At 42.1% G+C, this 27,259-nt stretch overlaps 1 protein-coding gene across 1 annotated transcript in view; it reads left to right on the forward strand.

Moving 5' to 3' along the window:
* SNAP91 (synaptosome associated protein 91) overlaps nt 1-7,879 on the forward strand; it is a 113,443-nt gene extending 105,564 nt beyond the window's left edge. Inside the window, exons 26-30 of the mRNA XM_075268275.1 lie at nt 1,648-1,759; nt 2,590-2,673; nt 3,382-3,486; nt 3,590-3,691; nt 6,553-7,879. Of these exons, the coding sequence (XP_075124376.1) occupies nt 1,648-1,759; nt 2,590-2,673; nt 3,382-3,486; nt 3,590-3,682 (394 nt within the window). The 3' untranslated portion in view covers nt 3,683-3,691; nt 6,553-7,879. The remainder of the gene's footprint in view (nt 1-1,647; nt 1,760-2,589; nt 2,674-3,381; nt 3,487-3,589; nt 3,692-6,552) is intronic.
* Nucleotides 7,880-27,259: the final 19,380 nt, after the last annotated feature.

Raw genomic sequence — 27,259 nt, forward strand, 5'->3', positions numbered from 1 at the left:
TGGCTCTTACATCACAGTATGGGAAGTGGAACCTGCAAGCGATACCAGAACAATTACAGCCTTAGCAACTCAAAGAGGATACAGGATTTTTTCCTCATATTATCACCATTCTTAACAAAGAAAGTATATATGTACTCTCTGTCACAAATTATAAGGGGAAGCGGGTAAGAAGATGAAAAGATACACATCATACCATCTGCTGCTCCTAATAGGGCCATTTGTCACACACAGTGGTCTTCCCATCGACTGCAATACTGTCTGTGGTGTGTATATATAAGGATATATCGATCAAGCCCCTAGGGGAGTTAAAACTGAAAGTTTAACCCCCCCCTCATTTTTCATTTTGAGGGCGTAAATATTTCTTAAAAAAGGTCTGTTGATGCATTCTCTGGTGTCCTCTGTATTTGCTTACGTGGGTAGCTTCCTGCTGTCTTAGCCTACAACTAATATGATGCATTGCAGTCACTCAGATCCCCCTCTACCTCTCACTTCCTCCCTCACAACCCCCCTTTTTCCACTTCCCTAGCTAGCCTGCGGACTACTAACCCTACCTATCTAGCTAACTAACTCAGTCCCCCAACCCTTTCACCACCCCATCATACTTGTTTTCTCAATCCTGGAGATGACTTTGAGGTGCCGCTGTTCCTTCTTCTGCCTGCACCTGGGATCCGGAACTGGCACCTGCACAATAGTAGGTCGGCAGAAGCTATGCATGCACATTAGAACGACTGTAGAAACTAACAAGGTGTCCCCCTGTTCTGTCTGAAGACTCTCCAGCGAAGCCTCTGTCTTCTTTTTCTGAATGACTCTTCGCAGCGTCATCGGCCAAAAGAGCCGACTGTGCATGTCTGTTTAGCCATTTTCCTCTGGCCTCTTACCAAGCGTCCATTCAGCAACAGGAAAATGGTCGAACTGACGTGCACTTGGCTGAAGACAAGGGAAAGAGACGGTCAGGAGAAGAAGACCGCGTTGTCGTTGGAGAGCCTTTGGACGATTTGTGAAGACTCATTTGCATATGACGAAAAAACTAAATAACACCGGAACAGCAGTGCAGATCAGAATAATAATGATGGTAGGAGAAGAATAGCCTTTTTAAGACTATTCCTATGTGGTCTTAGTTCAAAAAGGGGATTCTAATGATAGAATCCCTTTAACAAACTATATATTTAATTATAAAAAATGTAATATTGTATAATGAAATTAAATAGACTTCATAATAATGTGATGAATTATTTTGAGTCAGTCCTGACTCTACAGCCCTGAACCAAGCGCAGCACTGCACATTATATATAGACCGTTTTTTGTACTGTAGTTTAATCCCATTCATTTGAATGGGACTGAGCTGCATACAAACCATGTGACACATAAGCGTGATGTCACATGAGGGGCCTCTTTTTAAATAGATGCCTGTTTTGGGACCCCTGCCCATTTGATATGGACAACCTATTTATTTTAAGGATAGGTTGCCTGCACATGAGTCCTGGAAAACCTCTTTAATAATTATCCTTTTACTTCTGTCTATAGAGTTTGTTCACCAGTCTTCTATGTTTATTTCAGTGTATCAATGCCACATAGACATTCTGATTCTTACCATTTGAATGTAATTTAATGTAGCTGACAGCTTTGTTTCATTATATAACTGTTCAGGGGAGACCTACAGTGGAATGCAGGAGAGAAGAAACTGACAGGAGGTGCTAACTGGCAACCAAAGGTAGCTCCGGCCACATGGGCATCCGGTGGTCCATCATCTGCTTCTATGGTAATGCTATATACACATACTAATATGCTTATAAGGGCATTATTAAGGGTAACTTGTAAAATATGTCACCTTTCCCCCTTATGCACACCAAAACAAATACAGGGTTTTACACAGCATATTAATACTTGAGTATTAGATTACGTTTTTGTATTACTGATGCATCAATAAAAGCTTGTCTCTTCTTCTTTATAAACATGAGCATATGTCATATGATATCAGCAGTGTTCTCAATCTTATCAAGTGAAGTACCCCCAGTGAAAACAAAGTACTCCCAATTAACAAAATAAGGCTTTGTTTGAAGCCTTGGTTAATAGTTATGTAATGGCCCACTCACTGCCCGTTATGTAATATAATGGCCCCCACACTCAGTAGAATTTCCCCTTTCAGTGCCCTCACGTGTAATATAATGGACCCCACAGTGCTCCCGTATTTAGTATAATGACCCCCTACACTGCCTCCACATTGCCCCCATGAGGAGTGATATATAAGGTGCAAGTGGTAAGCTGCATTCATTACTCGCCACTCAGCTCCATGCTTCTGCTTACTGCTTAGAGCAGAGCGGTAAGGAACGGAGTGGTGAGTACCGAACATGGCACAATGCTCCCCTCCTGGGGTGTTGGCCCATACTGATGGAAGCTCATTAGAAATTCTAAAGAAAGGATGGCACTTTCACCGTGCCATGGGCCCCCATAGGCATGCATCCCACAGGTTGAGAACCACTGATATTAGGCTTCAAGTCCTTTCATTATAGAAGTTGGTTAGTTGATTTTGTATCTGATTATTTCTTTTATTCATAATATAATTTTTTATCTTTTTTTAAATTATTGCAGCAAGGATCTGTTCCTCCAGGTGGCTCGGGGGCCCAAGCAGCAAGTGCTGCTCCAGGCGCACAGTCAGCAGCAGGATTTGGCCTTGTAAGTATTTTAACTCAAGTAAAAAAATATTGAGACAGATTTAGCATCATGGCATAAAAAGTCACAATTTATGCTGCCAAATTTGGTTTTATGCAAAATATTTTGACTTTTTAAAATCCTTGCTACTTTCCTGAAAGACATATAGTTATATAAGAAAACTAAACCACTTCCGGACCACCCATTGGGTATATACATCCGGAAGGTGGCTGCCTTGTTCTGCAAGGACGTACTGGTACGTCCAAGCAGAACTCAGCAACTGCACCAAATCATGCAGCTGCTGAAATGGGGAGCCGGAAGTAACTTCAGCCGGAGCTCTGAGAGAAGGCAGGGAAGCTTTATCAGACGTAGGTGGGACAAAAATATAAGGAATCAAAGTATCTAAATATAGGGACATCCTGTGTTCAGTTAATGTAATACACAGACCATGAGCACTGCATAGGATCAAAGGGAACAAACAGTGACCTCAGACATGTTGAAACTTGGCTGGGCAGCCTTTATTCTTATAAACCACATTCTCATAATGGAGAGTGTTGTTTCAGAATGCGTCCAGTCTTCCTAAGGATTAAGTCCAAAAGGCAGAGATTTGTATATTTCTGAACATGTAAATTGGACAGTTTCTCTTAAAATGGTTTGGCAAATTATTGTCTGAACATATGCAGTTAAATGTTAACAATCTAATTCTAGTCTTGCTCGCTTTCTTTCATTCAGCCTGCATCTGGGACAGGGGTACCAATGATGCCCCAACAGCCAATGATGTATGGGCAACCTATGATTAGGCCGTCATTTGGTGGAGCTTCTGTTCCTGGTGCCCCGGTAAGATTGTGTGTTAGTTTTGTGCTTGTAGAGTTTGATTTTATTTTTTTTATTTTTTTTATTTTTTTTTACATGTTTCTTAATTTATTTATTTTTCTTCTAGTTATCTCCAAGTATGACTCCTGCTTCCCAAAGCCCCAAAAAGCCCCCCACAAAGGATCCATTAGCGGATCTTAACATCAAGGACTTCTTGTAAATCTGTAAGGTAAAAAAAAAAAATATTCTCTCACACTGACTTGCATATTATCTCGCTTTGGAAACTGAAGATGCTTATTGCCATAATGGAGAATAGCAGAGCCCGATGTCGCAGAAAAGCTGCTTTAGTAGCTGCAGACTTGGCTCCGTTTTTTTTTTTTTTTTTTAGCCAAATCCAAAAGTGTCTAACAAAAAATGGCAAAAATAACACTAAATTTGATTGCTAAGTTCTAAAATATGAAAATCCTGTGTAAGGGTGATATAAAAACATACAAACACACCCAGATATATCAAATGTGAGGAAATGACAATTTCCAGAATAATTTGATCTCTCCCGGAAACTTCCTCACACCATATAGAGATATGTCAGTGTTAGAGCGGCCCTGGTCTATATTCCAGCTATACAGGGGCCACACCGATACTAGGGTGTGATAGAAAATTGTGCAGACCTATAGCTGGATATAGCAAATGGCTAAAGGACTAAAAAATATGTAGTCTACCCTATTCTATAGTAATTGAATGCTACGTGCCATACACACACAGCGGCTTAGTGGCGATGTAACAGGACCAGCTAAGGGCAGGTTCACATCTGTGCCCCGGTCTCCGTTTTGCAGGTTTCCGTTTTCCTGACCAAAACTGGACAAGAGACGGAAACCTGCAGTCATTCATCAAATCCATTCAAATGAATGGGATTGGAAAGTGTCTGGCTGTGAGCGCTTGTGAGTATTTTGTTCTCTCCGTGGAAAAAGTTTTTTTTTTTTTTTTTTTTTTTTAACCGGACACAGTCAGATATGCAGGATTTTGTCCGGTTAAAAAAAAAAAAAACTGTTTTGCTGCGGAGAGCACAAAACGCTCACAGGCACTCACGGCCGGACACAGTCTGCCAGCTTTCTGTCTGCAGAAGACGGAGACCTGAGAACGGAGATCGGGCGCTGGTGTGAACCCGACCTAAGATTATTTCCTGGTCCTACAGGGTGTGAATCTACCCTCACATTAATCACCGGGTGTATATTGTAATCAATGCTGTTCAGATGTAAAAAAGCAAGCACACCTAGTGTAAGCCTACAACTGACTGAAGAGGCTCAGGGCTCGTTCACATCTGCGTCGTCGGTCCTTATTGCAGGTTTCCGTTTCCTGCATAAAACAGATGCAGGAGACGGAAGCCTGCAGGAGACTTTCTCACCCATTCATTTGAATGGGTGAGAAAGCTGTCCGGCCGTGCGCGGCAGTGAGCGTTTTGCGCTCTCCGCCGCGAAACCGGGTTTTATAATCCGGACACAGAGTCGGACATGCAGTACTCTGTGTCCGGATAAAAAAATCCGGTTTCGCGGCGGAGAGCCCAAAACGCTCACCGCCGCGCACGGCTGGACCCGATCTATGGTTTCCGTCTTCTGCCATGCAGAAGACGGAAACCATAGTACGGAGACCCCAGACGCAGGTGTGAACCCAGCGTTAAATGCATTATTTGGGGTAGACCTGAAATGAATCTATCACAGGCATATAGATATTATTGACTGCTAATATAGCACCCTGTGTATTAGCACTCCCTGTCTCAACACGTTTCACCTCCCTTACAGGAGGCTCCTCAGGAGACTAATTTACAAAATATGGACCACAACACGTCAAACAAAGTCCTAGAAAGATATATCTTGTGCTCACAGATGTCCATATACTATGTAGAAGCATAGGAATGATTCTCCCCTAATCTGCCCTACAAAGCCCCACAAGTTATTATAAAATGCCCCCATATAGGGATCACAATGTACATTTTTTTCCCTATCAGTATGTCTTTGTGTAGAATTGGAGGAAAGCCATGCAAACATGGGGAGAACATGCAAACTACTGAGCCACTGTGTTTCCCCCCCTTATCATTAGGTTGTTTTTTTTTTTTGTTTTTTTTTATGTAGATTGTGATCCCCATATAGGGCTCACAATGTACTTTATTTATCGGTGTGTCTTTGGATTATGGGAGGAAATCCACGCAGACATGAAGAGAACATACAAACTCCTTGCAGATGTTGTCTCGGGCAGGATTTGAACCCAGGACTCCAGCTCTGCAAGGCTTCAGTGCTAACCACTGAGCCACCATGTTGATATATATAATATATATATTTTTTTATTTTTATTTTTTCAGATGAACTTAGACCTAAAAGTTGAAGTTCAAGATATATAAAGTGCATATAAAACGATTTCTAAAGTGGATAGACCATAGGCAATGGTAGTGAATCCAGGAGCAAGAACTTCCTCGTACAGTTTAAACATTGCCTTGTACGAATGTTAAAATCTATATCGCATGCCGTAGAAATATTCTTGCTTATGTGTTCTAATCTACATCATATTTTGTGATTTAAGGACACTGAGTAGTGTAAGCATGACTTAACAGCAGGAGCAGTAACAGTACGAGGTAGTTCCTCCTGCAAGATTTCATGAACACTGTCATTTTAGACATATATGTGTATAGAAACCTTGACCTGCATTATGGCTGCACTGACTTTCACTTCTATCTCCTTTTTTATCCACGCTTTGCAGAATTTTGCAGGACATCCCGTCCTTTTATATATTACCGTATATGGATGTAGGGGAGGGCTGATTTCCTACACTTAGTCAGAAAAGCCTTAGACAGAGAGGGAGAAGAGGTATTCATCCATCATAAGACTAATAGCAATTCACAACAGAAGATTTTTGTTTTGCTAGGCCTCCTTGTCTTACATACAAAAAAGGCAGATTTCCAGTAATAATTAAATGGGCTCAACCGCAACCTCAGACAGGAGATTCATCACCACTTTCCAATAGTCCACAATAACCCGATAATGCCATATCTTGTACTAGAGATCTGTTTTTTAAACTTATTCACTTATTTTTCTTTTCTAGATTCTGTTTTGTGACCTGAATATGTGAGTCTGGAGCCTTCGAAGAACAGATTGCTGCTCAGAGTTTTCTAAGTGAGCCACGAGTACCAAACCCAGTGCTTAGATTTCTCTCTTCTGAAACGCGTAGCACAGCTGTGAAAGTAAACATTAGGATTCTGTATTACCCTAGCAGTTTCCCGCTACTATATCTCATATTTTGTTCATTTTTGTGTTTTGGGTTTTCTGTGTTTTCTAGTTTTCCATGAGTGGGTGTAACTTCCCCCATGCCTTCTAATGCTTTTCTTTCCCCTGCCTGTTGGGGGCAGAACACGCAGCTGTTGTGTGCTGAGCAGTCTGGACAGATGTCTGTGTTTTTTGAACGTTTCAATGTATATAATGTTTGGACACCCCATGTTTCTTCTATGAAATATAAAATCTTGTGTGATCACAGCAGAAAACACTCCAATACAACCCTTTGTTTTGTGTGTGAGTGAGAACTACCCACAGGACTATTAATTGTGGAAAAAACAATTGTTTGTTTTTGTGGTACTTTATATGTTTAAAGTTATTTATAAGTTACATGAATATGAAAAGAAATTTTCCTCCACGTATATAGTTATGCACTCCTATACAGACAAGTCATATCAGAAATATATCATATTTATCTTTTTTGTTGATTTTAAATATAATATATATTTTAATTATATTTTTCAGTTTTTGCATCAAAAGTCATTATATAGGTCAATTTTTCAAAATGAATCAAGTCTCTCTTCACTGTAGTTGCAGCAGGGCTACTAGGTTCCGTGGAGTATTACACAAAGTTATTACATATTTATTTATTTTTTCTTTTTTATCTTGCATTTTATTATACATTCATCTTGTTTTGTGTTTTAATTTAGCACTTTTTCCTCTGAGTTCACTGTGAGTAGTTTTGTACCGTTTGTGACCAAATTCCATGTGGATCAGTAAGGTCCACCCCTCGTTGTACATATTGTGTACGTTTCAATTTTCGTTCACACACTCATCCCGTTGTGTGCTGACCGCTTTGGCTTAAGGTTTTGGTGCATACAAACAAGGTCACTGTTGATCAGTGTTACAAGTGGCTTGGCAGCTGTTTGTAGAAGTTAATTGGATAGGAACGACGTTCACCTATTGTAAGTCTTTCAATTTAATTATTTATTCGATGGTCGTATCTGAATTACTGTGGGGATATCATACACTCTCAATGGGGATCAAATATTTAAAATCAATTTCAAACTGGCTTTCCTTTGTATCATGGTTTAAAGACCCAGTGCATGTATGCCCTGTGAGATGCAATAAACACCTTGAACAGAAACAAATGCAAACTACTACTTGAGTCTGGTTTATTTTTTGCTTTTTGTTTTGTTTTTTTTTGTTTTATTTTAATTTATTGTGCTTAGTTAATATACTTTGCTCACTTCTGTTGCATTGATTGTATGGTTTTTTCTGTCTTTTTTATTTTTAAATTTAAGTCGAACTGACATAACTTGGCTGTCTCATCTCGGACATCATCTTAGATTTTTGGAGTAGCGTCTGGACATCTTGGAAATTATACATTAGTTGTGTTCATGACACCCATTTAAAACTATTGGAAGCAGAACACAGAAAACAACCTTTATTTCAAGGTCTAACTTGCTTATAGATACAGTATTAGGCTGAGTTCAGACAGAGTTTTTTGGTCAGCTCATTTAGAACTCTATTGGGAGGCTTTTTTTGGAGGCTGATTTTGAGGCGGATTCCTGACCAAAAAACTCTGTGTGAACTCAGCCTTAGAAGGAAAACACAGGTCTCCTTCTCTTCATCTGAATCTGTTTAGGAATTCTGGAAGACACTTGCATTTAATTGGGTAGGAAAAAAAAGGCCAATTGAAGTGGCTCTTGAAATTCTAGATTCTTATCTCCTGTACCCCATTGAAAGAAGACTTATTGTCGCCCCACATCATACTTTCATAGATGCTGCTTCACTGCTGGAATTAGTGGTTGTCTTTTACTTCTAGGCTTCCCTCGTTCAGCTGTTATTGGAGTGGTTCGCCCAGGCAGTGATAGCAGCATTAGCCAAGTTGGCGATCCCTACAATTCAGTTGTATAGGGTCCTGATGTCTGTTTTTGTACTTTAAATTCCCTGTAATATATAAAAATTCTGAATTAATCTTCTTGGTGTGTAATTTTTTTGATTGTACCAGCTACAAAATTATGAATAAATTGGTAGCGAATGGAGTTGTGTCCTTTAACTCTGACTGAACAATGCCAATGGTAATGCCCAGTTGTCAATTTATTTATGGATTTCTAGAAGAAACAACTGAGCAACAACGCTGAGCGTGTTAGAGAAAAATTCTGGAGCATCTTTTCTTGATAGGGAAAACACATATAGGCTATTTTAATATGTTGTGTCTTCTTTAAAGGGGTTGTCCCATCTCTAGGATCCTATCTTTATTGGTAGCTTATGTAAATTGAAGACTTTTCCTAAATATATTGCTTTAGAAATACTGCTTTGTTTGCCTGCTATGTGAACTTATTCCTCCCATTCTTTGCACATCGTCACCATAACCACAAACCTGTGAGATGGGACAAGTGACATCACTCACTGCTCTGATAGGACAATCAGTTCAAATAATTGCAGTTTGCTGATAAAGCCCTGTCTGTTCTCTATATGTAAACACACAGATAACACTGAGGCCCTTCTATACAAGCATGTGTATATTATCTGATCTGCATAAGCATTGTGATACGTCATTGTCAGCAGAAAGGGGTATTCAGGAAGTGAGAAGAAGAGACAATAGGCAATCTGCAGAAACAGGGACATGGGAAACCCCCTTTAAATCACAAATGCCACATCTGCATGTTTAATTGTATGGTATTTAGAACTAAGAAGTGTACCAATCCTGTCTGCTGTGATGTGATTTACTATTACCTTATGTGATGTGTATGAGACAGTATGTGTGAGACATAGTATGTATGAGACATAGATTTAATATGTAGAGAGGTTTTGTTGGGCATCAGTATGAAAGGGTGGTCTATTAGCAGCCTAGTTAAAGTATATTAGTAAGAAGGCTAACACATTAACTGAGACTAATACACTACAAATTGGGCTTATATGTTGTGTATGTAGGTATTAGTTCCGCTGGTACCGTGTTTCCCCGACAATAAGACAGTGTCTTATATTAAATTGTCATCCTAAATATAGGACCGGTCTTATTTTCGGGGGACGTCTTATGACAACCAGCAGTCATGCCGGCACTTACTTAGTGGAGCACCGGTTGTAGGTAGAGTGGGGGGGGGGGGGGGGAAGGTATCCTACTTGCCTTTCCCATCTTCATAGCCACGCTGGTGCTGCTGTTCGTCTCGGCAGCAGAAGTGGTGGGCGGGGCTTAGCGAGGCTTCCGGTGGTTGCGCCGGAGAGCCTCATCTCACTGGCACAAGAAAGCCGGCTTCTGCTTCTGGGATGAGCTGGGAGAGCCAACTGCCCGCAGCATATGCACAGCGGGCATCTCCCAGCTCATCCTACAGCAGCAGGGACAGTGAATACAACAGCAGAGGCAGCGACTTTCCTGTGCACACGGAGCACATCGCACAGTGTTCAGCCGGCTGCAATGATTTTTGGGCATGCTTTAATTTCGGGGGGCAAATTAGGCAATTCAACAGAACCCCCCCGCTTGCCTTACTTTCAGGCAAACGCGGTATAAATATTTATGCATCTAATAAACATTAACACACACATACAGATAAAAACCTCTCTGTAAGACCACAGCATGGAATGAATACCTTGAGTGAACAATCAAACATCCTGGCAGAGAGACTCTTAAGCCGTTACTAATAAAAGAACTACCGAGCTATAGTGTGTTGTACAAGGAAAACACAGCACCTGTGTACAAGAAGTATATATGCAAAGTGAGAATCCACACAGACAAGATTATTTCCTAAGAAAGTATACAGTAATAAAGTAAATAAAACTATCAAAATCTTCCCCATTGACGCAGATGCTGTATGATGAGATGGAATGACCTATTGGTGTCTTCACACCATATAATGGGGAATTACTCTGTGGGAGACTCTAATGAGCATTATACTGTGTGGGAGTACTAATGAGGCATTATAATGTTTGGGGTCTAAACACTAATCCCACCCCCTCCCCAGCAGAATGGGGGATAAGGCTGGTCTTACACGACCGTAATGTAGTCCGCAAATGGTCCGCAATTGGGGGTTGTCAATTGCAGACCATTTGCGGACACATTATATTCAATGTGGCCTCTTACATCACCGGATATTTTATCCGTGGTGTGGCTGGGCCGCAACTGTGGTCCGCAATTTTATAGGACATGTCCGTAATGGCCGTGACTTGCGGCACTGCACGGACATGCCCATAGAACTCTATGGGCGAGTGCGGCAGGACACGGACATCTGCGGAGCCTATGTTACCAATCAGCAACACTAGTTGCTGATCAGCAACTTGCGGACCGTACATTCAATACGGTCGTGTAAGACCAGCCTTAGTGTTATCAAATAAATACACTTGCTCAAGGCAAGAAGAATTACCCACTGTCACCATCTGTGTCCATACCTAGTATATACACTTAAGACATAACGTTATTCCTGTCCCTATTTATAAAGATCAATTAATTACTTGGTCTAAACAAAAGAGAAGATAATATTTGGTGTGCCATCAAACGCTGTGTGCAAGTGTGTCTAGGTCAGTGGTTTGAGGTACCGAACCCACCAGTTTCATCTGCACATTCACTGAACCCTTCTTTAGTGATAAATTGAATATGATTTTTTTTTCCAAATTCAAGACATAGGTATATGGGTTTTTTTTTTTACTGGTACACAAAATGAACCGTGCGTATGGCCTAGGGTTCGATCGAACCCTGGTTAAGAACCACTGGTCTAGGTAAATTGATACCTACTTTGCAGCAAGATTCTTCGAAACCTTTTGGAGAACTAATCGCAGATCTTCTCTGGGTGTAGGCTTGATCAAATTCTATCTCCAAGTATTATGTAATGGAAGCCCATAACTGTATATACTTGCCAGTGGAATTGTGTTGTAGATTTTTGTGTGTAAATGTGGTGATTATGACTAGAGATGAGCGAACAGTGTTCTATCGAACACATGTTCGATCGGATATCAGGGTGTTCGCCATGTTCGAATCGAATCGAACACCGCGTGGTAAAGTGCGCCAAAATTCGATTCCCCTCCCACCTTCCCTGGCGCCTTTTTTGCACCAATAACAGCGCAGGGGAGGTGGGACAGGAACTACGACACCGGGGGCATTGAAAAAAATTGGAAAAAGTCATTGGCTGCCGAAATCAGGTGACCTCCATTTTAGACGAATAGTGGATTTCAAATCCGGGTCATATGAGAATGTGAACTTTGTGACTATGAGACAGGGATAGCTGTACAGGCAGGGATAGCTAGGGATAACCTTTATTTAGGGGGGAATGTTATTAAAAATAACTTTTTGGGGCTCTATCGTGTGTGTAATTGTGATTTTTGTGAGATAAACTTTTTCCCATAGGGATGCATTGGCCAGCGCTGATTGGCCAGAGTACGGAACTCGACCAATCAGCGCTGGCTCTGCTGGAGGAGGCGGAGTCTAAGAGCGCTCCACACCAGTCTCCATTCAGGTCCGACCTTAGACTCCGCCTCCTCCATCAGAGCCAGCGCTGATTGGCCGAATTCCGTACTCTGGCCAATCAGCACTGGCTAATGCATTGTATTGGCGTGATGAAGCAGTGCTGAATGTGTGTGCTTAGCACACACATTCAGCTCTACTTCATCGGGCTAATAGAATGCATTGGCCAATCAGCGCTGGCCAATGCATTCTATTAGCTTGATGAAGCAGAGTGTGCACAAGGGTTCAAGCGCACCCTCAGCTCTGATGTAGCAGAGCCGAGGGTGCGCTTGAACCCTTGTGCAGCCTCGGCTCTGCTACATCAGAGCCGAGGGTGCGCTTGAACCCTTGTGCACACTCTGCTTCATCAAGCTAATAGAATGCATTGGCCAGCGCTGATTGGCCAATGCATTCTATTAGCCCGATGAAGTAGAGCTGAATGTGTGTGCTAAGCACACACATTCAGCTCTACTTCATCGGGCTAATAGAATGCATTGGCCAGCGCTGATTGGCCAGAGTACGGAACTCGACCAATCAGCGCTGGCTCTGCTGGAGGAGGCGGAGTCTAAGATCGCTCCACACCAGTCTCCATTCAGGTCCGACCTTAGACTCCGCCTCCTCCAGCAGAGCCAGCGCTGATTGGCCGAAGGCTGGCCAATGCATTCCTATACGAATGCAGAGACTTAGCAGTGCTGAGTCAGTTTTGCTCAACTACACATCTGATGCACACTCGGCACTGCTACATCAGATGTAGCAATCTGATGTAGCAGAGCCGAGGGTGCACTAGAACCCCTGTGCAAACTCAGTTCACGCTAATAGAATGCATTGGCCAGCGCTGATTGGCCAATGCATTCTATTAGCCCGATGAAGTAGAGCTGAATGTGTGTGCTAAGCACACACATTCAGCACTGCTTCATCACGACAATACAATGCATTAGCCAGTGCTGATTGGCCAGAGTACGGAATTCGGCCAATCAGCGCTGGCTCTGCTGGAGGAGGCGGAGTCTAAGGTCGGACCTGAATGGAGACTGGTGTGGAGCGATCTTAGACTCCGCCTCCTCCAGCAGAGCCAGCGCTGATTGGCCGAATTCCGTACTCTGGCCAATCAGCACTGGCTAATGCATTGTATTGTCGTGATGAAGCAGTGCTGAATGTGTGTGCTTAGCACACACATTCAGCTCTACTTCATCGGGCTAATAGAATGCATTGGCCAATCAGCGCTGGCCAATGCATTCTATTAGCTTGATGAAGCAGAGTGTGCACAAGGGTTCAAGCTAATGTGTGTGCTTAGCACACACATTCAGCTCTACTTCATCGGGCTAATAGAATGCATTGGCCAATCAGCGCTGGCCAATGCATTCTATTAGCGTGAACTGAGTTTGCACAGGGGTTCTAGTGCACCCTCGGCTCTGCTACATCAGATTGCTACATCTGATGTAGCAGTGCCGAGTGTGCATCAGATGTGTAGTTGAGCAAAACTGACTCAGCACTGCTAAGTCTCTGCATTCGTATAGGAATGCATTGGCCAGCCTTCGGCCAATCAGCGCTGGCTCTGCCGGAGGAGGCGGAGTCTAAGGTCGGACCTGAATGGAGACTGGTGTGGAGCGATCTTAGACTCCGCCTCCTCCAGCAGAGCCAGCGCTGATTGGTCGAGTTCCGTACTCTGGCCAATCAGCACTGGCCAATGCATTTCTATGGGGAAAAGTTAGCTTGCGAAAATCGCAAACTGACAGGGATTTCCATGAAATAAAGTGACTTTTATGCCCCCAGACATGCTTCCCCTGCTGTCCCAGTGTCATTCCAGGGTGTTGGTATCATTTCCTGGGGTGTCATAGTGGACTTGGTGACCCTCCAGACACGAATTTGGGTTTCCCCCTTAACGAGTTTATATTCCCCATAGACTATAATGGGGTTCGAAACCCATTCGAACACTCGAACAGTGAGCGGCTGTTCGAATCGAATTTCGAACCTCGAACATTTTAGTGTTCGCTCATCTCTAATTATGACCTATCCAAGAGAAATATTAGTCTGGGCCTGACGTCTACAATGTCACTGAATTGTGGTCATTTCAGAGGATTCCTGTGGGGACTCCTGCTGGTTTTCTCATGTCTGGTCTGTGAATTGCATGACTGAAGTTCCAGCTCACAGAACACATAAGGTTTATGGGGTAAGCTGTGACTAGGAGGTGTACCAAAGATTATTATAAAATTCAAAACCTTGATCTTGCATGGTAAGACGGGAAAGGCAAATGGACTTTTAAAGGTAAAAGAACTTCTTGATGTATGAAAAAAAACGTGGATTGTCAATTCTTGGGAGCTCCTTTTGAAAATGTAGATTTGTCTTTGCTTTTCTCTGATTGCCCCGGCAACAGATTCTAAGTCCATCTACCTTTTATTTTATGAAACAGTTTTGCATCCTATTACTGTATGTCATTTGTTACCCCTTTTTTTGTGTGTGTATATATGTCTGTGTAATTATATATACACATACACACAGTATATAAGCGTTTTAACTTGTCATATTAAACTCCCTTTAATTCTAAGTTCTGACATGTTTTCTTGAATGACTCTGTGCTAAACGTGGTGCACACAACACTACCTGTTAAGATAATAGTTTGTAAACACAGTTACATAATGTAATTTAGGTTTATATGGAGATATGAGGGAGTAACTAAAGGCTTCTTCCAAGGTGGACAGTATATATGTGGTACAATGCTTACTGTTAGACTTCGTAATATTTATATCAGGGCTCCATGTGTCCATAATGTCACTTCCAGGACTCTGTTTTGTTCTTTTTGCTGAAGATGCTTCTTATTGACATTGGCTGTATGTTTAGGGTCTTTTTTCTGCTGCAGAATACATTTTTTTTGTCAATTGGAAGTCTCCCTGATTGTATTGTACGATGTATAAGAAACTGCCTGTATTTCTCAGCATTGAGGACACCAGTAATCCTGACCAAAAACCCCCTACTCTGTTTGCTAAATTTCAGCTCCAAACTTGCAAGAACCCTACAATGTACTCCACTGTTGCCTGTAGATGCTCATTGTTTTACTGCTGTCCAGCCCTTCCAATTTCAAGGGGAAGTAAGCATAATTTGTGTTTCATCTGCTGCAAAGTTTCCTTGGCCGAGCACCACTTCTGTGGTTCTCAACTTTGTCCGTTTCTTGGTGCTTCTTCAAAACGCCTCAAACAGCAAATCTTGAAATTCCAGTCTATTTTAAAATCTTTGCCTGGGAGAGTCCTTTCTGAGGCTTGTTGTGTCCCAGCATAAAGAGTCCCGGAAGTGATAAGACCCCCACCAAGCCGTGATCTCAACATCATTGAATTTGTTTGGGATTACATGAAGAGACAGAAGGATTTGAGCAAGCCTACATTCACTGAAGATCTGCGGGTGTTTGGAACAACCTCCCTGCCAAGTTCCTTGTCTGCAAGTGCTCCTAGAAGAATTGATGCCGTTTTGAAGGTAAAGGATGGCCACACCAAATATTGATGTGATTTTTAGATTTTTGTTCTTTCATTCGCCTAATAGTTGGACCATAGTCATTTATAGTACAAAAGTATATTAACCCTGATTGCACTCAATTCATATAGGAAATCCATCCAGAGTCAGTCTACCAAAATCCAGGGCAGCCGATACAGCATGTCATACACATCATGCAATATTTCATGGACTACACCCCTTTTGTCTCAATACTTTTGGGTAAGTACTGCTCCTGCTTTACAGTCCAATGACCTCATCCCTATTTACAGCTCGATCATATTCATGTGAATAAGGCTTAGCATATGATATACAGTACTGTGCTTGGTATTCAGTGAAGAGACCGCTGTACTCGCCTGAACGCTGCAATCTCTTCAAACAGGTGATTGGTTGGGGTCCCAAGCGTCAGACCCCCACTGATCTAAAGGATAGGTTATAAATATTTAACCCCTGGAAAACCTCTTTAAATATACTGTGTGATCAAAAGTATCCAGACACCTGGCTGAAAATGACTTACAAGTTCGTGGCGCCCTCCATCGGTAATGGAGGGGGCTTGCACCCCTTGTTGTTTTGCATGGCACTATCACAGCTCAGGCCTGCTACATTGATGTTTTAAACACCTTCTTGCTTCCCACTGTGGAAGAGCAATTTGGGGATGGCGATTGCATCTTTCAACACGGTCGAGCACCTGTTCATACCGCACGGCCTGTGGTGGAGTGGTTACACGACAATAACATCTCTGTCATGGACTGGCCTGCACAGAGTCCTGACTTGAATCCTATAGAACACCATTGGGATGTTTTGGAACGCCGACTTCGTGCCAGGCTTCACCGACCTACATCGATACCTCTCCTCAGTGCAGCACTCCGTGAAGAATGGGCTGCCATTCCCCAAGAAACCTTCCAGCACCTGATTGAACGTATGCCTGCGAGAGTGGAAGCTATCAGCAAGGCTAAGGGTGGGCCAACACCATATTGAATTCCAGCATTACCAATGGAGGGCATCACAAACTTGTAAGTCATTTTCAGCCAGGTGTCTGGATACTTTTGATCACATAGTGTATATCACAGCATTGGAGATTCAATATTACATGCAAAATTCTATTTGCTACTATAAAAAAACCAAAGTCGATACAAATGTTCTTATGTTCGAAGTGTAATAGTAAAGCATAAATGGTGCATAAAGTACATATTATGCAATGGCCAAAACCAGTCCTAATGCCAAAAGAATTTCTGAAGATCTTCCCATCTTCTGTATAACTGTGGATGCTTTTACTCCACAAACAGTGAAAAAAAACTCACACCATTTAATCAAAGAATATGTATAACCATACATGTCAAGTCGCACCTTGGACCAATAATATCTATGTAATGCACTATTTCATCCAATGAATGCAAGTTGGTTCGGTCTTACAGGTTTCTCTTGTCCAGAATCCGTAGTCCAGTCCACTCACAATCAAGCAGGTCATAGGTACAAATCAACAAGGGTGCCAGTCGCATCAAGATTCAGATCTCTCCCTTTGCATGCCACCCATCTAACTCCAACCTTGACGAGGGCAGTAACTGTTTTGACCCTGCAGTCATAATACTCTGGATATCTCTCTATTGGATTCAGTAGTAAGTTCTGATATGTGCCTCCTTGCAGTGGTGAGTATGTTGGACCACCTAATGGTGCCACTATGAAGAACAATTTGCCCCGCAAACATTAAGCCCTAATATGGCTCAGAACTGAAGAATAAAAAAGTTATGGTGTTTGGAAGGCGGCGAGTCAGAAACGAAAAATGTCAGCGGTGGGCCAGGGGTTAAAGCAGACAGCGTTTCCTTTCGGGTGCCCCTGTGGACCTGAAGGACAAAAACCTTTATGCTAGTGTGAACCTAGCCTAAATAGTACTTGCCCTTACAGAACCTAAACAGCTTAAGAGACACCAAAACTAACAGCATTGATTGCTTGGGAACGGTGGGCGCTAGAGAGAAGATTCCAACTGTGCCAAATTCAGTGCAACAATGCATATTAATAGATATTAAGAACTGGAGTTGGTGGAAGCGGTGAAAGGAACTCTTTTAAAAATGTTTTTTTACCATTGATTTATATGACCAGTAGTTCTCTGTTTAGTCAGATGGTCAAGGCAGCCATATGCAGGGAAATACAATGAAAGGGAAGTGGCTTTAAGGCTAAGGCCCCACGTGGCCTCCTGCAGCAAACACCTAAGTGAGGCCCTGGCCTTAAGCAGGATTTTGATTTGTGAAGCATGGTGCAAAGGAAAAGTGGATTCATAGCAATGACTCTGACTCCTGATCTATCATTTCAGTCACCAGAGCAGATGTTCTGAGCCCTTATTCCACTTTTCTTTTACTCTAGTTATGCTGGGCCCTGGAAGAAGTTTATACATGAGATTCAGGTTTCACTGTCAGAATGAAATGTTATGAATACTTATTATTGTGCAGGATGTAAATATATTGCTGAGAATTGTATAGTTATTGTAATCAAGTACAGGCAAAATGATTATATATTATGTATGCTGATCTGATGGATTTGACCAATCTCATACTGGATTAAGATGTATATTTTCATCTTTCCCAAGATGTGCTGTCTGAAAGTTTTTTTTGTTTTTTTTATTAAGTAATTTTTTTCATAAGATACTAATGTCTTATCTGTGCTGATAATAAAATTAAATGGAAAAATGTCACTAGAAAGCTAAACACAACATGGAAGAAGCTTGGTAAAGAGATGGAAACAGAGCTATATACAGATATGTAAGAAAACAAGCAGTGCATCTGCAGAGCAGAGGGTGCCATCTTGTGGACTTACCCAGTATTACATACAAAGGTTAGATCCGCACATGCAGCTTGTTTCAGACAAATACAGAAGTGGATCTAAACCAGTGATTCCCAAAGTGGTCCAGGAGGACCCCAGGGGTCTCAGCCGCGACGCAAATTTCCATCGCTAGATCTAATCTTCATATTTTTTGACGAGTTTTGGGAATGTGGTAGAAATGTAGCAGCACGTGGTCCACCGAAACCAGTAAAATTTTGAAAGTGGTCTACAAGAAAAAAGTGTTTGGGAACCTAAACAGAAGGCTCCATGCACATGCTTTGTCAATGTGCTAGCCATATTTCTCACTGAGAGCACACTTGCCTATTATTTTCTATGTCCCCATATAGATGCCTGTGTATTACCTATGTTTAGGGACGTGACCCTGGGGCGAAACTCAGGACAAGTCCTATACCTACCTGTTTTGTGGCCCAGGCTCACTGAAGGAAATCAATGGGTCTGTGGAGGCATGTGCTGTTTTCCATTGACCCACTTGGGTGCATTTATGCTAAGGCTGAGGACACAGGCAGGATTTTCTATAATTGAATTAGTAGTGGGTTCGTCTAAGGGTATGTTCACATGGCGGAAAATGGATTCTGCATGTGAGCATACCGCGTGGCTAGCCATGATGGAATGCCGATGCACCGGCATCCCATTGCAGCATTCTGCTCTGGATTAGGCCCGAATGAATGGGCCTAATCGAGAGGGAATCTCGTGTCGCAGACAAAAAAAGCTGACTCAGCCATAGAATGCGCAGCAAGATAGGGCATCTCTCTTCTTTTTTCCGCTACTAACTAGCGGAAAAAAGAAGCGAGTGACTCCCATTGAGGCAATGAGAGCCGTTTTGGCAGTGGATTTTGAGGCGGATTTCGTGTCAAAATCCGCTGCCAAAAAACGACGTGTAAATTAGCCCTAAGATACTGCAGTTGCAAAAAAATTCAAAAAGTGGGATTTGCTGCATTTTTTTTAGTGATAGCTGCAGGTACAGATAATCTGTAACCTACTGTGTAAATTGGCATACCGTTTTTGTTTTTTCCATAGTGTGGATGATATCTGTGTAATTCTCATGCACAGTGATGCAGATTAGCCACTGGCAAGTCTGTGGCAACTAATACACTGCAAATACTGCCTGTGGAACTCATCCAAAGAGAGAGGGAGAATTTTTTTTCTGTCAACTTCTGCGTTTGTTTCCTAAGACATCAAGTAGTCAAATAGTATTTGTGATTCTAACTTTAATATGGACAAAAAAGGCCATCCCCATGTAGTATTAAGGCTGGTCACACATACTCACAGCAGTGTAGTGGATGGGATTAAAATAAATCTAATTCACACACTGTACAAAGTGTCATGCTAAGGGTTTGTTGCTTGTTCAGCAGTGGTTTTCAACCTTTCCTGTGCCTTTCAAAAAACAGACAACCTAGACCATTGCAGTCTTGACCTTTTAAAGCATTTTCCAGGATCACAATGTCAATAACTATATTATACTCATACTGTATGTAAATATGTTCATGAAGACACATTTATCCGTGAAGGAATACGGGCACTACCACTTTGAGGCATGTTAGATAAGTTATCTACTGGAATATGAAAAAAGAATTAACTGGGGAAAAATTGAACATTCTACTTTTCTTTGTAATCCCCCCCTGACTTTAACACACCTATACCACTTTTCCTCAGAATAGAAGACTTTTTTTCTGCAGCAGGACCCTGTTGCCACTTTTTTGAGGGCCCACATATGGTCTGTAGGGTGGATGGGTAAGTTCCATAAAACCGCATTCCCCGACTCTTGTTTGGTTTCAGGATCATGGTAGTGGACCCATGTTTGACTGTAATATGAAAAGAATAGAAATCTCCTGAATTTTCTCTAAGCCTGTCTAAATTCTCTTGACAATGTATTTTTTGCTGTGGCGTCAACATTTATGGCACTTACCTTTGTCCTCAAAACATCATAAATGACTGGAAAATGTGGCAACTGAAATGCCTAATTTATAAGATACATAGCTTGTTGTGTAATGTAATTAAAAGCTATTAAGACTAAACGCCCATTACAAACACAATGGGTCTAATTCTTAGGCAGTGTAAGTTTAGACTGGACAGTCTTATTTTAAAATGTACCAGATTTATCACAGTGACTGATGAATGTTATATGTGGCCGAGTAGTTAAGTTTATATTACCTGCTAGTTCATCTTCAGCATTTAACCTTTATAATGCAAAAGATGAAACCTGTGGGGGATCCTTTTAAGAGCAACCTACAAGGGTAGTCAGAAACAAAAGCCATCTGATTTGATATGATCTGGGATGTGTAGCTTGCAGAGGAACAATCTACAAAATTTGCCTGCAAGAAACGCAGCTTGTTCGCTGTATGTGGCTCCAGCAGTGGCGGATCCAGGCTTTGCGGGGCCCTGGGCGATTGACTATGACGGGGCCCTACTTATCGGGGGTCTGGGGGTCCCCCCCCCCAGGATTTTTTGAAAAAATTAGCCCTAAAAATGTGTTTTTGCAGCGTTTTTTTAACTAGTTAGCTGTATTTGACCAACTGGGGGGAGGGAGATGGGCCAAGTACACGGGAGCGAGCCTGTTCCTGTGTCTGCACCACACATGTGACCTAGCTTCCTGCTCACAGATAAAGGAGGGTCTCACCATCTATTTATAGAGCTGTATGTCTGATGCCTAGCTTCACCTATAATTAAAAAAAATAAAATGTTATCCTGCACACCCCCTTTAATGTTCCCCAGGCTATTGGCTTCCATCACTGCACTCCCATGGTTTAATGTCCTCCTCCAGTGACCCCCATTATTTAATGTCCCCCTACAGTTGTTATATACCGCTAGAAAGCCGACTTTCATGATCTGTGCCCCATGTGAAGAGCTATCGGTGCTGGTACCGTAGCTCTTCACAATGAGAAGGGCGTTTCTGACACTCTCGAACGTCCTTCTTCACAGCAGTGCCTATAGCGCTGTACTGTGAGAGAGGGGAGGAACGTACTGGGGGGGGGGCGTTCCTCCCCACACTGCTGTGAAGAAGGACGTTCCTGACTGACTGTAAAGAGCTACAATACCGGCACCAATAGCTCTTCACCTGGGGCACAGATCCCCCCTTCAGTATTATATGCTTCACAGTGGCCCCTCACACAGTATTATATTCTCCATTTTAGGCCCCGAAACAGTATTATATTCTCCACTTTGGGCCCCCACACAAAGGGTTATATGCACCACAGTAGACCCCCACATAGTATCCCACTCAGTATTATATGCACCACAGTAGGGCCCCCAGACTCAGTACTATATGTACCGCAGTAGGGCCCCACACTCAGTATTATATGTGCCACAGTAGGGCCCCACACTCAGTAATATATGCACCACAGTAGGGCCCCACATTCAGTAATATATGCACCACAGTAGGGCCCCACACAGTATCCCACTCAGTAATATATGCACCACAGTAGGGCCCCACACAGTATCCCACTCAGTAATATATGCATCACAGTAGACCCCCACTCAGTATCCCACTCAGTAATATATGCATCACAGTAGACCCCCACTCAGTATCATGTGCATCACAGTAGGGCCCCTACACAGTAGACCCCCACTCAGTATTATGTGCATCACTGTAGGGCCCCCACACAGTAGACCCCCACTCAGTATTATGTGCATCACTGTAGGGCCCCCACACAGTAGACCCCCACTCAGTATTGTGTGCATCAAAGTAGGGCCCCCACACAGTAGACCCCCACTCAGTATTATGTGCATCACAGTAGGGCCCCCACACAGTAGACCCCCACTCAGTATTATGTGCATCACAGTAGGGCCCCCACACCCCGAGAATTTTACTTACCTGAAGTTCCACATGACATGTCCCATGAAGAGCAGCCAGTGTCCTCCTCCATGTTCTGGCTGCCAGCGCTGATGACGTCAGTCACTGGCAGACGCTGCGTCGGGGCAGAGGTCACTCCACAGTCAGTGCAGGCCATGGGCCGCACGACCACAGCCTGCACTGACAGCTTTCAGCGGTATGTGCATTTGCACATATTGCTGAAAGCAACGGTCCCTAACTAACAGGAATTCCAGTACAGAATTCCCCGTTAGTTCTGTGCTGGGGCGGGCAAGTACTGGGGCCCCCAGAGGCTATGTGGGTCCCGGCACTTGCCGAACTATGCTCTGTGCTGCCGCTGGCCATGCGACCTGCGTTCCGGGCTACGCCGCGGGGCCCCGAGCGGTTGCCCGGCCCTGGATCCGCCTCTGGGCCCCAGCCTTATTTTAGTAAATCTGTCTCCTCATACTGTACCATAATTTACTATCTTTTAACATCATATACAGTTTATTTAAATTTAATTTAAATCTCCTTAGCTGCTACAATCCATATAGCCAAGTCCACACAGGGTGTACTCAAATTCGGCTAGCAGCTGCAAAGTCTTCAGCGACTATTCTGCTGCATTGTAGAAAAAACAACAAAATTATATGTAGCTCAAACCACTAAGGAATGCCACTTGTAATCATGGATAAATCAGCCGAACAAAAAAAACATATATGATGGTAAAGCTGCACAGAGAAGCCCCCGGACTGTTTCACGGGGTAAAGTGTAAACAGAAAAACAAAAATAACTCGAGCATGCCCATGAGTTATTTTTGTTATTCTGCTGCATTGTACATTCTTGGACATGGCCACTATGCAATGTGCAGAGCCCTTTGCTTCCAGCTTTGTGCACTGCATAGAACAAGGCCTGATGGCAGTCCTGAGCAGGTAATGGGTGTGGTCGTCAGGTGCCATTAAAAAAGCATGGAAAGCAGCTTAAAGGGTGCATTCACACTATGTTTCCTGAAGCTTATTCTGATCGTAAAACACGTTCAGAATCAGCGGCGTATAAAGCAGTTCCATTCATTTCTATGGGAGCCGGCATACGAGCGCTCCCCATAGAAATGAATGGGCTGCTTCTTTCACTGCGAGCAGTCCCATTGAAGTGAATGGGAAGTGCCGGCGTGTACGGCAAGCTCTGCTCATGCCGAGCCGTATACGCCGGCACTTCCCATTCACTTCAATGGGACTGCTCGCAGTGAAAGAAGCAGCCCATTCATTTCTATGGGGAGCGCTCGTATGCCGGCTCCCATAGAAATGAATGGAGCTGCTTTATACGCCGCTTATTCTGAACGTGATTTACGTTCAGAATAAGCTTCAGGAAACGTAGTGTGAATGCACCCTAATGCCGCAGCAATTATTTTGTAGTCCAAATTGTTTTTCATCATTGGTTTAATACTTACAGATCGTAATTTTTTGCGAGAAGGGCCCTCACCTATTGTTTTATATGTTAATTCTTTGTTGCATAGTAGTATCAAATACTGTTCAAGTACCCTCAGATTTGAAAGTGCCATGGAATATTTTGAAATTATATAATTTTTTCACCAGGAACTTTTATTTTTTTTTTGCTAATAGCATATTCTATTTATTAATTGTATTAGAGGGAGCCTGTCTAGAAACCAGCGCTATATATATATATATATATATATATATATATATATATATATATATATATATATATATATCTATATGGCATTGCCAAAGCTAGTAAAGTGTGTGTGTGTGTGGGGGGGGGTGTTTGACGTGGGGTCTCATCTTCCTCTTAGTTGGTGACCGCTATATGGGGAGGTGGGGTGGGGTTTTGTCAATATGGAAATGTTTACCTATTTGGAGCAATAAGGGTGTTGCTATTTCTCTAAAGAGCTCATTTGCATATTGACAAGACTATATCTCTGTGACGGAAACAACAGAGTAACAAAGGGAAGAGACTTGGGCATTGGAAACCAGTGGATGCAGAAATAGAACAAGGATGAATTGTACAAGGATCTCCCAGTCTGTGAACTTGTCATTGGGAATGTCTGTGCCTCAATTAAAGGGGAAATCTCCCTTTGATCATACAGTGGTGTCCAACAGCAAACAAAGAGCTGAACTTTGGAGAACGGAGGTTTTAGCAAACCTGACCATTAGAGCAGTAGCCCTTCTGTCATTGGACGACTGATCACTTGCTCCATAGTGATTCTTGGTATAATGAATATCGGTCATACAAATTTTCCAAATACATACTGTATCAATCCTTAAAGAGGTCCTGTTCAATAAAACCTTTGAGGAGCCATATCTTTGGAACAGGAGTACAGATATAAAAATAAAAACGTTCAGGAGGACAACGGTATCACAATGATGTATGGCATTTAACGTTGTGCACCTATAAGAACCTTCATTCTTTGCTTCTAAGGAATCTTAGTCATAAAATAAAGCTTTCTGGGATAAGACAGTGGCTCAGCAGTTAGCACTGTAGCCTTGCAGCGCTGGAGTCTTGGGTTTGAATCCTGCCCAGAAACAACATCTACAAGGAGTTTGTATGTTCTTCTCAGGTTTGTGTGGATTTCATCCCATACTCCAAAAACATACTGATGGGATAAAATGTACATTGTGAGTCCTATGTACATTTAAAATAAATATAAATACGGTTTTCTATTCAAATGGAGATCTTGCAATCCACGACTGATACAAAACATATATTGGAAAACCAATACTTTTTATTATACAAAGAACATTTATCTGCTGAAAGATTAATCTGATATTCCTCTACCTATAGCAACAAGTTCCAGTTGCACGGTGTGAAGAAGCAATCATTTTCCTTAAGGCAGGGATTACTCAGGGTACATTGTCATGCCTTGCATGTCGGCTCCTTCCTTTCCATAAGGATAAGGTGTAATGTAGATGGCACAGACAATGAAATAACCCACCTATTATTGAAAATATCTTTAATGAATGGCTGAATATAAATAGCACCATAACCATTCTTTACAGTATAAATGCTTTTAAGAGTATGTGCCCTGGTGTCATGAACAAGTCATCAGCAGAAGCAACAGTCAATTCCTATATGGTAAAGCCACCAAGTTTGGCTTCATAGATTTGGAAATCATCCTGCTGGAACCACTGTTCTTCATCTATTAAATAATTCACTGACCGGTTCAGGACCTATAGATAATGCACATTCCAGTTCATGCAAACTTAGAGAGCACAGTAGTCCCTGATATAGCAACTTGTTACAAAATAATCCAATGTCAATGTGAATGTACAATATCCGTGTCTTATACAGAAGTATGGCTGAAGCCAGATGTGGCAGAGATCCTCAGCGGGTTGTAAATTCCAAGTGGATATTTTACTTTACATGTGGATTAAGTTTTCAGTACCTAATCCACATGTATTTTACTGAAAAACCATCAATTCTGCCACATCTGATTTTATCATAAGGCTTTATTTGCGAATGATTGCAAATTTGCAACAAAAGATATGTCCATAACATATACACTCCCTTAGGTAGGGTTCACACTACAGTTGGTGACTGCAAAGAAGGTGTCAGTTTAAAAAAACAAACAAAAACTATCATATCATAACTGAGACAAACGGTCAGTAACTGATGACTATCCGTTACTGTCCGTTGCCCATAGACCTCAATGGTAAAAAAAAGAAAAAAAAACGGACACTCACTGTCCGTTTTTTCAAACGGACAGAAAAGTCATGCATGTTGGATTTTTTTAATTTTTTTTTTATGTCCGCTTGAAAAAAAGGACATGGGTGTAAACAGACACTATAAGACACAAGATAAAATCCCATTGGAATGAATAGAAATTGCAAATGGACCAGCTAGTGTCCATTGCTAAAATCTTGTATGGACAATAGCCGAGGACACCAACGGTAGTGTGAACGCCCCCTAACTCAGTTTAAAAGGGAAGGGACCCCTTTAACTATAAGAGTAAAACTGATGCTAGGTTCATACCTGCGTTCGGATTTCCCATTAGGGGTTCACTTACGGATCTCCCAAACGGAAACCTAATCAGTTTAAAAAAAGCATTTACCCACAGATCCCATAAACTATAATGGGGTCCGCCCACTTTCTGTCCAAAAAGGGCAAAAAAATTCCATTCTGGAGCATGGCAGTGCATGTAAATAATCAAGAGGCTCCAGTTAGCGCCATTGGGGGGGCTCAGTGTGTAGGATGCTATGTTAACTGGTTTTTCTGGGGTCAGAAGGACGAGATCAGCCAATAATAGTTTTGCAACTATCTGGTACTTTCATCCCACAGCACAACCTGCTGACTGTAGGACAGGCTACTCCCTTCATACTCACTGTAACCCAGATGCCAGGAGTTTTCTGCTGTAAAACTCATCATTTGTAATGAATGAAAGACCGCACAAAACAAGTTGGGTTTTTTATCAATACGTTTATATTGCAAGATGTCCTTGTGAAACAGTGCTGAACTGGGTGGTGCTTTTAAAAAGGAGATCTCTCATTAAAAAAAAAAAAAAAAAAAAAACTTTAAAAAAAATAATCATTTTCTTTCAATGCCAATATAGGCTTTCTTGACGTTTTGAGGCCCATTTCCTAATTTGTGAAATAATTTGATGGCAACATTGGCACTTCTGATATTAAGTGAAGTTGTGAAGACCTTGTGTGAATCCATATTACTGGGGCACATTTATGAAGATTGGTGTTATTAACGCCTATCTTCATAACCCTGAAATTGGCGGGGGGTGTGACCTTTCATCCTTTGCAGGACCGTGCACTGGAGACGAAATGTTTGCCAGCTCATAGCTGGTGTCTATTTCCCACCTTGCTTATACCAGATTTATGATGTAAATGATGAGAAATATGGAGGGGCAGATGTCCCTGCCCTCGACTTGTCTAGAATGCAGATTTTCCCAAAAAATTTCCCCACTGTCTTTATAAATATTTATATCTTACCTGACTTAAACTGTGACAATTATTTGTGTATATGAAAAGCCACTGAGATATTTGG

Source organism: Leptodactylus fuscus, chromosome 3, assembly GCF_031893055.1.
Source record: "Leptodactylus fuscus isolate aLepFus1 chromosome 3, aLepFus1.hap2, whole genome shotgun sequence".
NCBI lineage: Eukaryota > Metazoa > Chordata > Amphibia > Anura > Leptodactylidae > Leptodactylus > Leptodactylus fuscus.